The sequence below is a fragment of the Populus euphratica genome, unplaced genomic scaffold (assembly GCF_000495115.2).
Source record: "Populus euphratica unplaced genomic scaffold, PopEup_1.0 scaffold141.1, whole genome shotgun sequence".
In the NCBI taxonomy this organism is placed as follows: domain Eukaryota; kingdom Viridiplantae; phylum Streptophyta; class Magnoliopsida; order Malpighiales; family Salicaceae; genus Populus; species Populus euphratica.
This window is the reverse complement of record NW_011499971.1, coordinates 494,432-510,054: the sequence shown is the minus strand read 5'-3', so window position 1 is coordinate 510,054 and position 15,623 is coordinate 494,432. Positions and strand designations below refer to the sequence as shown.

General features: G+C 31.0%; 1 protein-coding gene and 1 long non-coding RNA gene across 4 annotated transcripts; both read left to right on the top strand.

The window, feature by feature from the left end:
- The first annotated feature begins 58 nt into the window (after positions 1-58).
- Positions 59-982, top strand: LOC105139291 (uncharacterized). The gene is made up of 2 exons (XR_844948.1): positions 59-217; positions 273-982. It is a non-coding gene; the product is annotated as an uncharacterized LOC105139291 (long non-coding RNA).
- An 8,481-nt stretch (positions 983-9,463) lies between these two features.
- On the top strand, positions 9,464-13,777 carry LOC105139290 (hexokinase-1 protein). 3 transcript variants are annotated; one of them, XM_011045676.1, is made up of 4 exons: positions 9,464-9,565; positions 10,737-10,854; positions 12,967-13,046; positions 13,391-13,777. In XM_011045676.1, the coding sequence occupies exons 2-4, from the start codon at positions 10,750-10,752 to the stop codon at positions 13,458-13,460; spliced, it is 255 nt and encodes an 84-aa protein (XP_011043978.1). In that variant the 5' UTR covers positions 9,464-9,565; positions 10,737-10,749; the 3' UTR covers positions 13,461-13,777. The 3 variants fall into 3 exon arrangements, with proteins under 3 accessions (XP_011043978.1, XP_011043979.1, XP_011043980.1); XM_011045677.1 differs by having other exon boundaries at positions 9,480-9,565; positions 10,716-10,854; XM_011045678.1 differs by having other exon boundaries at positions 9,492-9,565; positions 10,726-10,854.
- The last annotated feature ends 1,846 nt before the right edge of the window (positions 13,778-15,623 follow it).

Below are 15,623 nucleotides of genomic sequence, written 5' to 3'. Positions count from 1 at the left end.
ACCGGCTAGGCAAACGGCTAATGCACGCGTGACGCACTTTCACGTGTGCATCAACAGTGCGAAGGTAATTAAATTACCTTCGCACTGTTCAAATGCAATTTGAACACAGAAGAGCAAAAACTAATGGAAACGGGCGCACCTGTTTCTAGAGATTGCGAAAAAGGCTGCAATGCTGGTGGGGTTCGACTGCTTTTCGTTTCTGGCGATGGTGAAGAAGGCTGCAATACTGGTGTGGGTTCGAATGCTTTCGGTTTCTGGCGATGGTGAGGAAGGCTACAACGCCGGTGTGGGTTCGACTGCTTTCTGTCAATAACCGATGGTTCGGTGATCAATTGTTTTCTTGCAGGGATGAAAATAGGGCTGATCCGTGACTTCCCTCTGCACTTCTCTCCTTTTCTGTGTATATATATTTTTGTTTATGCCCTGTTTTTTTTTGGTTTTTTACTCTGTTTTGGGTTAATGTTTTCGTTCTTGACTCTGTATATTTTTTTTTTGTGTTGTGTTTTGTTTGCTCTGTTTTTCTGGGTTCTGTTTTTGGGTTAATTTTTCAGTCTTTGCGTTGTTTTTGGGTTGATTTTTGCCTTCTCGTTCTGTATTTTTTGCTCCCTTTTATAGAGACCCAACGGATTGCTTCTAACCAGTCCTGCCTTTGCAGGACTGTTATCTTCCACGAACGAGATTACAGGCGAGAGATGTGGTCCACGATTGGATCGAACCCGTTGCAGATTTTCAGCCTATTGAATCGGGTTGGAGAAGACAAACACAACTGTTCCACCAGCAACGACGACATTTTGGCAGCAAAGGATTCCACCAGCAACGACAACGTTTCAGCAACAATGGACATTTTCTTTTTGACCTCTGAACTTTGGAAATTTAGCAATTGGACACCTAATCAATTAAAAATTTCTTTTAATTTTGCCCCTTTTGGATTAATTTCAATTAGATCCCTAAACTGGTACACTGTTTACAAAACAGTCCTTAACTCCTGGATTGTTCAAATTGATCCTTAATTAATTCTTTTAATCTTTTCATTTTGGATTAATTTCAATTAAATCCCTGAATTATAACACTATTTACAAAACAATCCTTAATTTTCGGATTGTTCAATTTAGCCTTTAATTAAATCTTTAACTTTTAATTCTTTGAAAATTTATCAATTAACTCTCAAATCACATCACCAAACTTCAAATTTTTTTGTCTTAACCCCATTGTCAATTATATTTAATTTTTTATTATTTGTTCAAAAATTGGGTTATGACTATATATATATAACTTGGAGGTAATTTTGTTTGACCTGGTTGACTTGACGAGTTAACTCATGAATCTGTCAAACCTGGTTTGATATTTTTTTAAAATGATTGTCGCAAGTCAATCCGTAATCCCGACCTTGCAATGAAAAAACATGATCAACTTTTACTTTTAGTGTCAATGACACCAGAATTAGGGAAGCAAGTATACATATACAAAACATGAAAGTCATAAAACACTTTCTGTCGATAACTTACATTATTAATGGATTTATCGATAAAAACACTTCGTCAAAAATTTTTTTGTTAGGAATTTGGTGTCCATCAGAATTTTCATAGGTAATTGGTAATTATGATGGAAATGTTGATGGAATATTTACACCGAAAAAATAAATTGCATTGGCCAATCTTTATTGACCATTCTACTAGTAAATAAATTACCAATAACATATCTTATTGTCTATTCCATTAAAAAAACTGAATATTATTGGGGGTATAGTCGATGTAATTTGCTACAAATTTTCCATTGCTAATTTCAAAAAAGTCTAAAAACTCTAAAGCATTTTGTAACTTCTTGAAGTAGTGGCTCTTGTATTTTAGAGGAAATTACCAATTGATAAAATATATTCTTAGGAAGATTAGTATTGTTTTTAGTTATGCAGTTGTTAATTTAAAAAAACAACAAAAATAATAGTGAAAACAAACACTATTAATTTTGTTGAACATCAAAATTCAGTATTCATTACAAAATAAGTTTACAACAATAAATATATCGCTACACGATGAAAGTAGAGGTTAAAGAAGGGAAAATCTTGATCCAAAAAGACTGGAGTGGGGATCAAGAAAATGTGAAGCCATGTATTCCATCATTTTCTCCTAATTCCACACATTTTCTTCTTTTAATCTGGCTCTCCTTTCTTGTTTTAATTTGGTTACTTGCTTCTTATTCTATTCTAGGACCCTCACTTCAAATTTCAACATCAATTAGTTTGGGCTGGACTATTTTGTGCTTAGAGCTGAAGTAGTACAAATCGACCTCATAGGTGGAACATAAACTCGATTCTGATTAGATCCATTAGTTACTCCAACTTCCAACCATAATTGAGGGTCATAAGAAACATAAGTGAGTGTTTTCTTTATGTTTTTCAAACATTATTATGTTATATATTTCTTTTAAAAAATCAATTATAATTAAAAGAATCATAAAAATTACAACAACAAAATAACTTACAATGAATGCCCTAGCTTTGCTATCTACAAATTTCTTTACTATTTTCCCTTTACTTGTCTTTTTTTATATAAGTTTTCTTACAAAATACATGAGTTGTAAAAATATCTAACAAAGAAATAATAAATTAAAAACTAAAGAAAAAATAATTTAAAAATTTATTCAGATACTTTGCATGGTTAACAAATAGAAGAGACCTACCGATGCACTTGCTCATTGAACAATATATTTTTTTGTTTTGGTTATGTGTCTCGAATTGTGGATACCTTTTGAATTATTTCGATGCCATAAAATCTTGAAACTTCACCCAAATATCATCTATGATGTGACTCAATTTATACTTTTTCATACATCGATGTCATTAGAGTCGACTCGGGTTCTTACATGTGTATGTATCATATCACAAATCAGACAATCTAATGCATAAAAATTGTGAAATATACTTAAAATTTAGGAATTTAAGATTACAATTTCAAATATATATATTTTTAATTTCTTGATTATAACATCCTCAACTTTTAATAATTCACAAAGTAAGAATATTATATTTAATTCAAGACGAGGGATAATTTTTTTTAAAAAAAATTATGGTAGAGTTTCCTTTGTTTTTTCTATCTATCAAGTAGCAATAATTTTATTTTTTTATCATGCAATCGAATATCATACACCCTCCCATCACCAAGACTTCACATTTACAATCACTTGACATAATCAACATAATCAATTTAATATTTCTATTTGATAACTCGATCTATCTTTATTTACAAACACTTCTCAAATGATATAATTTTCAATATTTGCAAATATAAATTAACATAAAAATTTAATATATAATGTAATCTACTTAAAATTTTTAAAGTAAACCTATGAATAAATTAACATAAAAATTTAATATATAATATAATCTACTTAAATTTTTAAGACATCAACTCTTTGATCGTGTCAGTAAACCTATGGAAAAATATAAATTAAAAACATCCAAGCAACCCCCCTTCCTTTATTTGAATACAAGGCCAATACATAAATTAAGAAATATTCACATTTCAAAATAACTTAATAATATAAATTCATTACAAGTTCCATAACAAAATAATATCTCCTACTTATTTATGGATGACACATTGCTATGAGGTACTTAAAAATTAAATTGAATATAGAAATTAACTATACACATTAATCACAACAATTAAAATTTATTAAATAAAGTTTCATTATTTTACTTGATTAAGTCAACTCTTGGTTAACTACACTATTTTATATTTTTATTAACTCAAATCCTTTCATAAACATCTGTTTCATTTCTTGGTAAATTTTTCCCCCTCTCAAAACCAAGCATAAACTCTTAAACATGGTAAGCAACCACATTATCCGCACTGGATGCTAGTTATTAAACCAAGACAACTAGCTCATATTATCAAAACAGGACACTAGTCCAATTTCACATATATTATAACAAACCATCAATTGATTCCTTCATCTAACACTTTAATTATTAATTTACAATTAGATTGAAGCAACGAAACGAATCTCCTTAAAAGATTTAATTTGGCTCAGATGTAGTGGATTGGATTTTTTCTTTTTCATTTATTAAATTCTCAATCTCACCCATCTTAATATATTCATTAGTATATTCTAGCATAATCAATTACAATCCTAATATTGCAAAACTTAAATTTTCATTGAATTTATTCAATTGAATCATTAGCTATCTATTATTTGGTTGCCTTGTCATCATTTATTCATTCATCCATCATCTCAACAATTTTAACACCCTACCATAGAAAATCCAACATGCACCAACACTAACACTTTCAAACACTAACACTTTCAATTCTTCAAAATACATCAAGATATATCAATTAACTAGTTTAGATGTATTATGAACTTTCTGATGCAAAGAAAATAAAAGGTTTGAAGCTTTGAAAAACACCCCAACACACTTTTCCTTCTCTCTTTTTTTTCTTTTGCCGTGACTTTTGGGATTCTTTTCAATTTTCTTGTTCTAATCTCTCTGTACTATCCTTTGATCACTTAATCTATGTTTTTTTTTTCTGTGTTTCTAAGATGAATTTTCAAGGTTTTCTAACAATTTTCACCTTCCCTTCCTTCCTAACTTGGCTGGCCACTCGTGGCCATAAAAAATACTATTCATTTATTTTATAATTCATCAATTCTTCTTAATTACACTCTTGACCCATAGTTCTTTCAATTACACATTAAGCCCCATGTTCCTTCTTTCTGCTATCTAATGTTTCTTAATTTTTCTTCCGTTCAATTTCACCTATGTATAATTCATATATTTTTTTTTATTATTTTTTTCAAATAAATTTTAGCATATTTACTAACTTACACTTGTCTTATTGCAACATAGTTTCTTATACTCTTGTGATCACCCCTTTCCTTTTATTTTCCAACAAAATCTTTCATGGATTGCAATTCGTACATAATTAATTTTTTAAAATAAAAAAAAATGATATACCAACTCAAAAAAAATTTCTATCTTTTTTAAAATAATTCTCATCATAAAAAAAAATGATATACCAACTCAAAAATTTTTTTTTTATCTTTTTTAAAATAGTTCTCATAAAATATCTACCATATTCATCTATTTAATATGATTTTGAAGATGACTCCACTAAAATATTAGTTTTTCGAATGATGATTTTATCCCATTTGTGATAAATTGTGTAGCTTCAATATTTGTATTCCTGCAAAACAAAATCACACAAAGTTATTCATTTTCATTTAATGTGAATCTTAAAATATTCTAATCAAAATAAATAACTTCAACACCATAATTTATATTGAGTGACCAACCTACCATTGTGCAATAATTTTTCTAGAATATATAAATCTTTTGAACAAGGGATTCCATTTTTGTTGCCTAAAATAGATGAGATTCGGTCAATATTATGTTTATTAAATGTCTTTTTATGATCAACATTTAAATTAATAGCACGATCATCGATATCACTGACATTAATATTGATTTACCAACTCAAAAAATATATATTCTATCTTACTTTAAATAGTTTTCATCAAACATCTACCATAGTCATCTATTCAAGATGATATTAAAGATGACTCCACTAAAATTATAGTTTCTCTAATGATGATTTTATCACACTTGTGATAAATCGTGCTACTTCGGTATTTGTATTTTTACAAAACAAAATCACATAAAGTTATTTATTTTCATTTAATATGAATCTCAAAATATTCTAGTCAAAATAAATAACTTCAACACCATAATTTATATTGAGTGACCAACCTATCATTCTGCAATAATTTTTCTAGAATATATAAATCTTTTGAACAAAGGATTCCATTTTTGTTGCCTAAAATAGATGAGATTCGGTCAATATTATGTTTATTAAATGTCTTTTTATGATCAACATTTAAATTAATAGCACGATCATCGATATCACTGACATTAATATTGATTTACCAACTCAAAAAATATATATTCTATCTTACTTTAAATAGTTTTCATCAAACATCTACCATAGTCATCTATTCAAGATGATATTAAAGATGACTCCACTAAAATTATAGTTTCTCTAATGATGATTTTATCACACTTGTGATAAATCGTGCTACTTCAGTATTTGTATTTTTACAAAACAAAATCACATAAAGTTATTTATTTTCATTTAATATGAATCTCAAAATATTCTAGTCAAAATAAATAACTTCAACACCATAATTTATATTAAGTGACCGACCAATCCATCATTCTACAATAATTTTACTAGGATATATAAATTTTTTGAAATAGAGATTCCACTGTTGTTGTTCAAATTAAATAAATGAGCTCCGGTCAATATTATATTTATTGGATGCCTTTTTATAATAAACATCTAAATTAATAACACGAAATAATTGTCTTCAAATTTTTGCTAGCATTTTCAAAACATCACACAAGTTAATTCTTAATTTTAATAAATATATACATAGAAAAAAAATGAATTAACGAGCCAATCTAAATAACTTAGTACGCAACAAACCAAAAGCCAGATTAACCACATCCATGTTTGTAGGTCATCAATACAAAGAAACAAATTAACTCAACACTCTTAGAAAAATAACACAACGTAATTAAAGAGCTGTTTCGAACCATGTTAGAACTAGCAAATGCAGCAAGATCGATAACGAGCAAGGACAAGATCAACAAGAAAGAACAAAGCTTCTTTAACTTCTGTCTCGATTTCTAAAGAAGTCATACAGAGAATTCAACAACAAAATTTTACACATGTATATATGTTTATTTCTCATTCCTAATAATGTGAACTATGGCATCATGGTAACTTAGAACTAATAGCCACGTCACCCAGTCATAACTTCAGGGAAAAAAAAAAAAAACTTACATCTTCTCGTATGAACTCACAGCTTTCCTCCATCTATACAAGTTGGAACTCCTGATTTCCCACGCATATAAATTAACCAAACAAATACAGAAAGAAAAATTCAACTCTAAAGCTTGAACTTCACCATCATTTCCCCTTTTAATTGCTAGCATTTCAGTGTCTTTCTCGACATCCAAACACCAAAAAGTCCGGTTATTAACTAAAGGATAAATTCAAATATAAACAAGTCCCAATCATGGTTATACTCAAGTGGTCATAACCTAACCCTAGAATTGCAGCCAAACTAATTTCTTTTAATATGAATTAATAAAATCACAAATGATCAACAGGAGAGATTCAACACCAAAGATGAAGCTTTACGCACATATAATTACGATGTTTTTCTTCATCTTCTTCTTTTCCCTTTAAATTACAACATAAATATAAATTACAAAATTAAATTTAATTTCATCAAATAAAAATAAAATTTATTTTTCCTCAAATCTCAAACAAATCAAATCATACAGTAATATTAGAATATATTCCATAATACAAGAAACTATTATGAAGAATACAAGAAAATATTATGAAGAAGAAGAAGAAGAATAGGGGAGGGAGCTATTTATTATAAATTGTTTACATTTGTTGAAAAAAATATTCCATCAGCAATTTTACTGGTAGATGTGTTAACTTATTGATAGAATTGTTGATGGAACTTTTATTGATTTTTTAAATTTTTTATAACTTTAAAAATTATCAACAAAACATAGCTGGTCATTATTCTTATTAGAAATTAGAGATGAAAATTCTCAATCACTAGTTTTGTTAGAAATTGTCAATGAAATATTATTGGTAGACATTTATGTTCTGATTTGTCAATTTTCTGGCAGCAAAAGCATCTTTCAACAAAAATTTAAGCATTAATGACAACTGGATTAAAGTCTAATGGGATATAGATTGTGTTTTTTTGTTTTTCTTGGAGAAATTACGATTTCTTTTACGTGAAACAAGTTGAATATAGAGTTCTGTTACAGCCTTACTAAAACAAAAATCATCAGCCACAAAAAAAATCGATGAGCATCAGATTCTGATTCAGGAGCACGGGAATCAATAAAAAATTAATGGAAACTGATATATGATTGATTGGATAGATCATCAACCATCGTCAAAAGGTTATCGAATCTTAGAAAAAATGAAGGTTTATAATCCATATAAGATGATAATGGGCAAATATCCAAAAATACTTGACGTCGAAGCTTTCAAAGATTGGATTCTTTTAGACCAATATGTGAACGAGCGAGCCAATCTTTTTGCATATGCTATGTTTCTCCAATTAGGACCGTATCTCTGGGCACCCACGATCATCCCTTTGTCCCCTTCAAGCTCTAAAGGTCCTAACAGGTGGGAACCGTATTTTCTTTCCACCATGCAAAGGCATGAAGGTATAAAATCAGAAGAACAATTCTGGTTCTTAACAAGTAGTTAGCCTTGCTAATGAGATCGGACACGCTAGTCACACACAACAACCACACGCTTTCTTTTTCAGTAAAAAAGTCGAATCGCTATCCAGTCCATTCAAAGAAAATGATCGATCATGGGTTTGAATAATTGTAACTTGTGTGGTGCAGATCTCGAACTGATTTGCATATTCTGAAGAAGTCTAGGGCCAGCCATACTGGCCTATGCTGACTTGCATGAATTAATTATTCCATTTTTTTGGATGATATTAATGAGCTTTATGGATTATGTGCTCTAGATATACTAGTAAATAATAACTTTTAGAACTTTATTTTGACTAGACTATTGTTAGAACTTAGCTGCAGCCTCTGCAGAAACGCTGAAATGAAGCTGTTAGAATTGAATGTCAAGGAAAAGATCGCTCCCTCCAAGGTAGAGATAGCTGGATAGATTAACGTGCATGGGAGATATCAACCCAATGGATATATACAAGTCAAAATACGTACCGGCGCCGGATCAACGAGGCATGGAGAGCTTTTAACATCATGCTATATATCTTATCTCTTGCTTGCTGCCATATTTTCCGATCAAGGCTCTTGAAACAAAGAAAATATATACAATAACGGTGGTCAAGGATTTGACCGCATAGTGGAACAATTCAAGGCAATATCAATTACATCCATTATTATTCCCCTCTTTCTTTTCAAAAAAATAAATACATAAACAGACTGATTAACTTTATGATGAACTGAGTTATAAGCGATGAGGTGACCTGCTAACTTGGAGGTTGTGCTAAGTTTCATGTCAAATTATTTCTCACTAAAATTACTTTGTTCTGGTGTTCTGTTTTTTATGAGTTGACCCGCATAACTCATGATCTTGGCATGAAGCTGGGTTGGTGAGCTGAGTTGGAGGCCATATTGGGCCTCATGAATATTAATTATCGTATCTACTCAACAGCTAATCCCAGTGGCAGTTGAAGCATCTAATGCCATTACCCAACTATAACAACTGGGCTTAGTAAGTGCCAATGGACATTTGATGGGAATTTCAGGATTGTTTTATATGGTAAAAGCCCAATGGTATGTAGGCCCATCATAATATACATTCCTATCAAGAGCATGGGCTAATGATAAGTGGGCTTAAAGTCCATGGAGGAGGTTCACCAGAACCATGCTGGACTGGTTTTGAGAGCAGAACTAAGCTGGGAGCTGCCCCAAATACAAGTGCTGCTAAGAATAAAATAAACACGAGAGAGCGCATCACCGCCACCAGGACACTCACTGGTATGGAGCTTCATCGTCTTCTTTGCCATTTTTTTTTTTTACCGCCTTAATGCTTTTCTCTCTGCCCCAAAATTCTTGTTCCTTCCATATAAAAATCACATGTGCAAATGCGATTGTTTTACTTTTCCTGAAGCTTTTTTCAAGCTCATTGAATGCGGATTTATCCCAAATAGGATTTTAGGGTTTGATTGCTTATTTATTCTAGGTACTTTTTAATTTCTTTTATACTTAGTTTTTAGACATCTTTCATGTCCTTCATCTTGCATATATATGCCCTAAATTCTTGTTTTACTAGTTATGGTGTTGAGGAGTGAAGAGAAAATACGCAATTTCTGGTTGCTTATTTCATCTTTTGTTGTGGATGCATGAGTATGATGCCTGCCTGTGTTCTGAAACACCACAAAGCTAGTTAAAGAAAAAGAAATGTTGGGTTTTCAGATCATTTTAGACGCAGAAAGTTGTTGTGCTTCGTTGTTTTAGGTAATCAACATTAAAATTATCTGCATGTTTGGTTTCCAAGACTTTTGAATCGATGAGTTTTAATATCACTAGTAAATTGCATCTGGGATGCTGCGGAATGTGAAGTTTTATAATCAAATAATTAGTTTTCTTGTACCCCTTCCAAGTTTTTTCTTCTTTCATTTCCTGTACTTTTTTTAATTTTTTGCAATAGTACATTTCTCCTACAATCAGGTTAAAACTCACTGAACTTTTTTACCTCTATAGAGAGCATATGTGCAATTTGATGTTTAACTTCCAGTATGTTTTAAGTTTTCTGGTGTGGAAGAATGAATCTGTGAAAAAAAAACTGCAATGCAAGAAATGTAAGAATTTAACTGTAATTGATTTTTACACTGCGATAACAAGGCAAGTAAATAAATGCTATAGCGATAGCTATCCATGCTGCTGGCAAGTAATTTTAACTCATTGATTTTGAAAATAAATTGAATGTTTACCTATTATCTTGAAGTTGTGCAAGCTTCCTTTTTCATGAATCAACTTTTCACATATGTTGCGATAATTGATAAAGGTTTCGTTTTCTATGATTAATTACAGTATTGATTCATTGGATTTCCATTTGTATAGAAGCTTGTGCTAATCATGGGTGACAAATTTTTTGACATTATTTTCTTCATATAATTTTCAAAAGTTTCCTGTAGACAATATTTAAAGGTAGGGAGAAAATGAGCAAGGTGCCAAGAAGAGAGAGTCCATGGGGAATGCCAGAAGGAGACAATCGCGAACCAAAGGCACATCGATGCAATGATCGAGCTGAGGATGTTATCCAGGTTCTTATCTTATGGTTTTCAATATTTTTTTTCCTTCCAGAATGTTGGTTTTTGGGTTCAAAAGGTTTAATTATTTATATTATTTCTTTGTTTTCTTAATATTTTCTCTTTAATTATTCTTGAAAATTTTCAAACAGGTTTGTGGAACAGCATATTTAGTTTGTTTGAAATTAACAGTTTTTAAAATTAAAAATATTTTAGTTCCTGTGTTTTCTGCCAAATGACACTGATTATCACATCCTCTTTTGCTGATAACCAAAATGAGCACCGCTGCTTGTAGGATATTGAGTCTGCTTTGACATTAATGAAGCAGATCACAATTAGAAAAACTGTCTTCATGACAACTTAGGAAACATGTGTAGTTGGCCTGGTAAATATTACCATCAAATGCATAGACAACCATTTATCTGAAGCAGCTGAATAAACCACCCTCTAATGAACTTCAAGAATGGTTTTTTAGAAAACCACTTCTAAGAATCAAGATCAAGATCAGTTTTTAATGCTGAATAAACCACCCTCTAATGAACTTCAAAAATGGTTTTTCAGAAAACCACTTCTTCTACGAATCAAGATCAAGATCAGTTTTTAATTCTCATCATTCAGATTCAGCAGAAGATTAATTCCCAGCATTGCGCTGCAAACCCACTGAACAAGAAACCAGTTGAGTTTTGACATAAGCCATCAGCTCCTGGTAATACCTGCATTTCCCATGCTTCCACCGTCAGTGTCAACCTTGATCCATCCATGGGTTGTAAAAGATCAACTGCTCTTCTTGGCATGCTACATTTTACTCTTAAGAATGTTAATAAAGCATTTTTTTATGTAAGATAGTTTTAGTTGATGTTAGGAAGTTACTCGGGCTTCATTTCATCACTTTACAGAATTTCTGTATAAACTTTTTATCTCTGTGATATTTTTACATCTTGGTTACTTATCTTCATAAAAAAAAATCATCTTGATTTACTAAAAATCTGCGTTGTTACTGTGCAGAAAATTTTTGTGTTATCTTTACAATAGTTGGAAAAAGAAAATCTTAAAATGCTTTATTTGTTTTCATTTTGGTACTTGATGGATAACAATCTATGATATCGAATGGTTTTCATGAGATAAACACTTACATTTCAAATGGTTTGAGAGTAGAATTTGGAGTCATAATTGTTTATCATGTGAACAACAGAAGAAAATAAGAAAAGAACTACATGGAAGAGTTAGGCACTCATGGCCTTCAAGCATCAAAAGTCTACCGTTACTTTATAGTAAGCCACATTCGTAGACTCACAATCTAACAATAACAAATCCTAGTATTGAATCAAATTAATTTTAAACAAACATTTCTAATTAAAAAGACCTAAAGTGAAAAAACACAAAATCACTTGGTGTAGCATTGATTAAAGTAATCGGGTATGGAACGTAGAACTTAAGTGTATATTTGCAGCCAATAGATATGTAGCCATGCAGCTGTAGAATAATGCTGTCCAATGCAAAACCAGTGGGAGAAATTGTCCCTGCACCGTTCTTTGACATTGATGTCTGATTAGTTCTTTACTTCTATTTGGAAATTTAGTGGAGTTGCATGCTGTTTATGTGCCTCAAGGGAATAAACTGAACCTATTTCATAATATTCAAATAAAACTATTAATCCTAGACTGATATTATTTTTCTGGTTCTGAAAATGATATCATAAACTAGAAGTAAAATACATCATAAAAATTCTGGAAAATGTCTCTTTTTTCAATAAAAATATTTTTATTGATATTTGATAAAAATTCTGGAAAATGTCTCTTTTTTCATTAGATGAATAAAAATATTTTTATTGATATTTGGTACTGACTCCTAAAGATTATGATAGATTTGTATCAGGTCCTGTATGTGGAAACAATTAGGTTATCTGTTTTCTCTGGCCATGCTGGCACTTCCTATAAAAAAGAAAGTTTAGGACCATTTTACTTTTTCATCAGCCATGAACATGATATTTTGCCTTACCGGTACTATGCTGGGGGGGGGGGGTGTGTGGTTGGAGCAAATCTGCTTAGTTGTTAGTGTGAATAAAAAAATTTCATTGCTTGTTCATTATATGTTCTGAATGTGTCATTTTGTTTTCCTATGGTGTAGGCTTGTTTTGAGGGAAACCCGTTTAAGACAGTTCCTGGACCTTTCAAGCTCTTCTGGCAATGCATGCGCTCTAAACCTGGGTATGTTTTGGCTTAGATTTGGAGTATCCTTGTCTGTGCTCTCAACTAGTTTCCATGACTTCTCTGGAATGCCACTTGAGCCCCTGATTGGTAATTTTTTAAGAAACACTGACAAAGCATTTCAAGTTGCTTTATCTCAGTTCTCTGGTCAAATCCCATAATCTGAGACCTGCCATGGTTACACACCCCTAGTGATGGCACTACAGTTCATCTTCATACTACACACCTCTTTGATGTTTATGAGTGTAAATGGCTGCATCATCAATAGTGTTAGTTTTTTCAAAAAAACAAATTTCCAGTAGTGGTAGTAGTAAGAGCATGTGACATGTTGTGTGGTTATGCAGGGAGGAACCAACAGAGCCGTACACCTATTTGCAAATTGATCCCCCAAGGAGAGAGGTGCAACTTGAGTAAAAACAGCTTCTTTCACTGCATTCGTGAGATTTCCATTTGTTCCAATCTTATGTTTGCTAAGCTTCCAACTTTTGTTTATCTCATCATATGGGTGAATTGTAACAAATATTCGCACTTGGAGTGGCGGCACAGGTATTCTAGCGTTTCGCTTTGCAATAATGATTTTGGTCATTGAATACAAAAGGTAAATTGATGTGAGTACTTGCCTCGACAATATTTGGAATCAAAATATTATCGAAGTTGTAAAACATTGTCTGTCTCAACTTTCCAGATGTTGCCCAACATGAAGCTTCTTTAGTGATTTGTCTTTTATTTTTTATCACCTGACAAACACAAAGCAAGGCACAATGATTTCAAAGTTGGATGATCAATATTGTCTATGGTTATATCTACTTTAAAGATTGTAGCCCCGTCCACAATATTTAACAAAATCTTTATAGCCTAAATTAGGGTAGCTGTAGCAAAATTTACCAGTACAATGGCCTCACTTTCTTCGTTTCCGGATCTTATTCCTGCTACTCTATATGCATTTTTTTTTTTTGAAATTCTATTAAAGTAAATCGTTTAATTCTCTTGCCACTTGAAATGCTTGCATTACAGCACTCCACTCAACAGTGCATTTCAGCATTCCACAAGCACTGAGTACCATTGTCGATGGTCGAGTGATATTATTATCACCCGCTCATAAATAATTTATTTGTTTCCGCCCATTTAGTAAACATGGTTTTTCTTACACAATATGTTTATTACACTTTGTTTTTTTCATTGATTGGATTTTGAGTTCTGCAACAGAGGAGGGTTTATTTATTTATTTATTATATAAAAACTAAATAAATTGGAATCAGATTCGAACTTGCTTCGATGATAGAAACTATCAGATAAATAATATAATGGTTAGGTTAAAACTAATTGCACTTTGATTTTATAAAATTTCACATTATTCATTTTTTGGGGATGTATTTGTAATCTTTCTACATTTGCGCCTCTAAAATGTATCTAAATTGAAACTTTTCTCCAGCCTACTTCAGGGACTGTAATTTGATTCAATTACTAGGATCGGATCTTGCGTGGAGAAGGATATATGATGTGAGACTGGAAAGGCTGGAGACTTTAAACTGATTGGCTGGGCCTACGTGATGACATATTTGCATCACGATGGCAGCAGCCACTCATTCATAGCGATATATTTGACTCAATTGATAGCGTGCGGCCGATAAGGTTATCGTGGATTGCTATAGTAGATTTATTATTTTACTCTCATTGGGAAATAGTGGCGTAATTCGATATTTTCTAGTAGTTCACTGTAAAAGATTATTCAGGGGTAATTAATTTTTTAAAAAAATTTGCACAATAAAATTATATTTTTATCTTTAAAGTTAATAAAATTTAAAACTGTTGCTTAAGAGTTTTTCATCTTTTCACGAACTTTAAAGCAATAAAAATACTTTTATGCTCTTAAAGTAAACAAAAAAAAAATCTATGGTTGTTTATCAGGGGTTTCTTAGTTTTTTCTTTGTTAGACTACAATTAAAACACATCTTTGCCCTTATAGAAGACAAAAAATAAATAAAAGTATACATTTAAAGGTGTTTTTATTATCTCATACAAGTTTATTTGTAATTTTTAAAATAATGAGGGGTGTTTTGATATTTTGATATTAAATTTTATTTTTTTATTCTGAAAAGTTATTGACGCATAGTTAATACACACGGACATGTGGATGTCATTTGCATCATTTGAGCTACATGTGTGACACTACCTTATAGCTAAACCTGACCTCATTGCATTCTCTTTCTAGTTTAGTCTGTGATTATAGATGATTGTCAATTTGTCACCGGTGATAATTTTTTTCCCTCCCTTCTTTTCTCTCTTTACAAGAAAAGGTGCATATTTGTCATCTTTTTTATTTTTAATACATGTAGAGTGAAGTGTGTAAAATTATTTTAATTATGTGATCAAGTAAGATATAAAGATTTATTTAATTGCGTTGTGAAGTAGGATATAAAGATTTACATATAAGCACTAAAATGAATATTTAATCTAAATCTTCAATTTGTTTCCTTCTTGAATTTCTTAATTGATTTTTTCATGAGATTTATCATGCTTGTTAATATGTTTATATATATATATATATATATATATATATATATATATAAAATATAT

Bases quoted from the DNA above. Each gene is read 5' to 3' on its own strand.
- LOC105139290 (XM_011045676.1), top strand. From the start codon at position 10,750: ATGAGCAAGGTGCCAAGAAGAGAGAGTCCATGGGGAATGCCAGAAGGA. The intron at 10,855-12,966 runs GTTCTTATCTTA...CCTATGGTGTAG, and splicing joins GAGCTGAGGATGTTATCCAG to GCTTGTTTTGAGGGAAACCC. The intron at 13,047-13,390 runs GTATGTTTTGGC...GTGGTTATGCAG, and splicing joins TGCATGCGCTCTAAACCTGG to GGAGGAACCAACAGAGCCGT.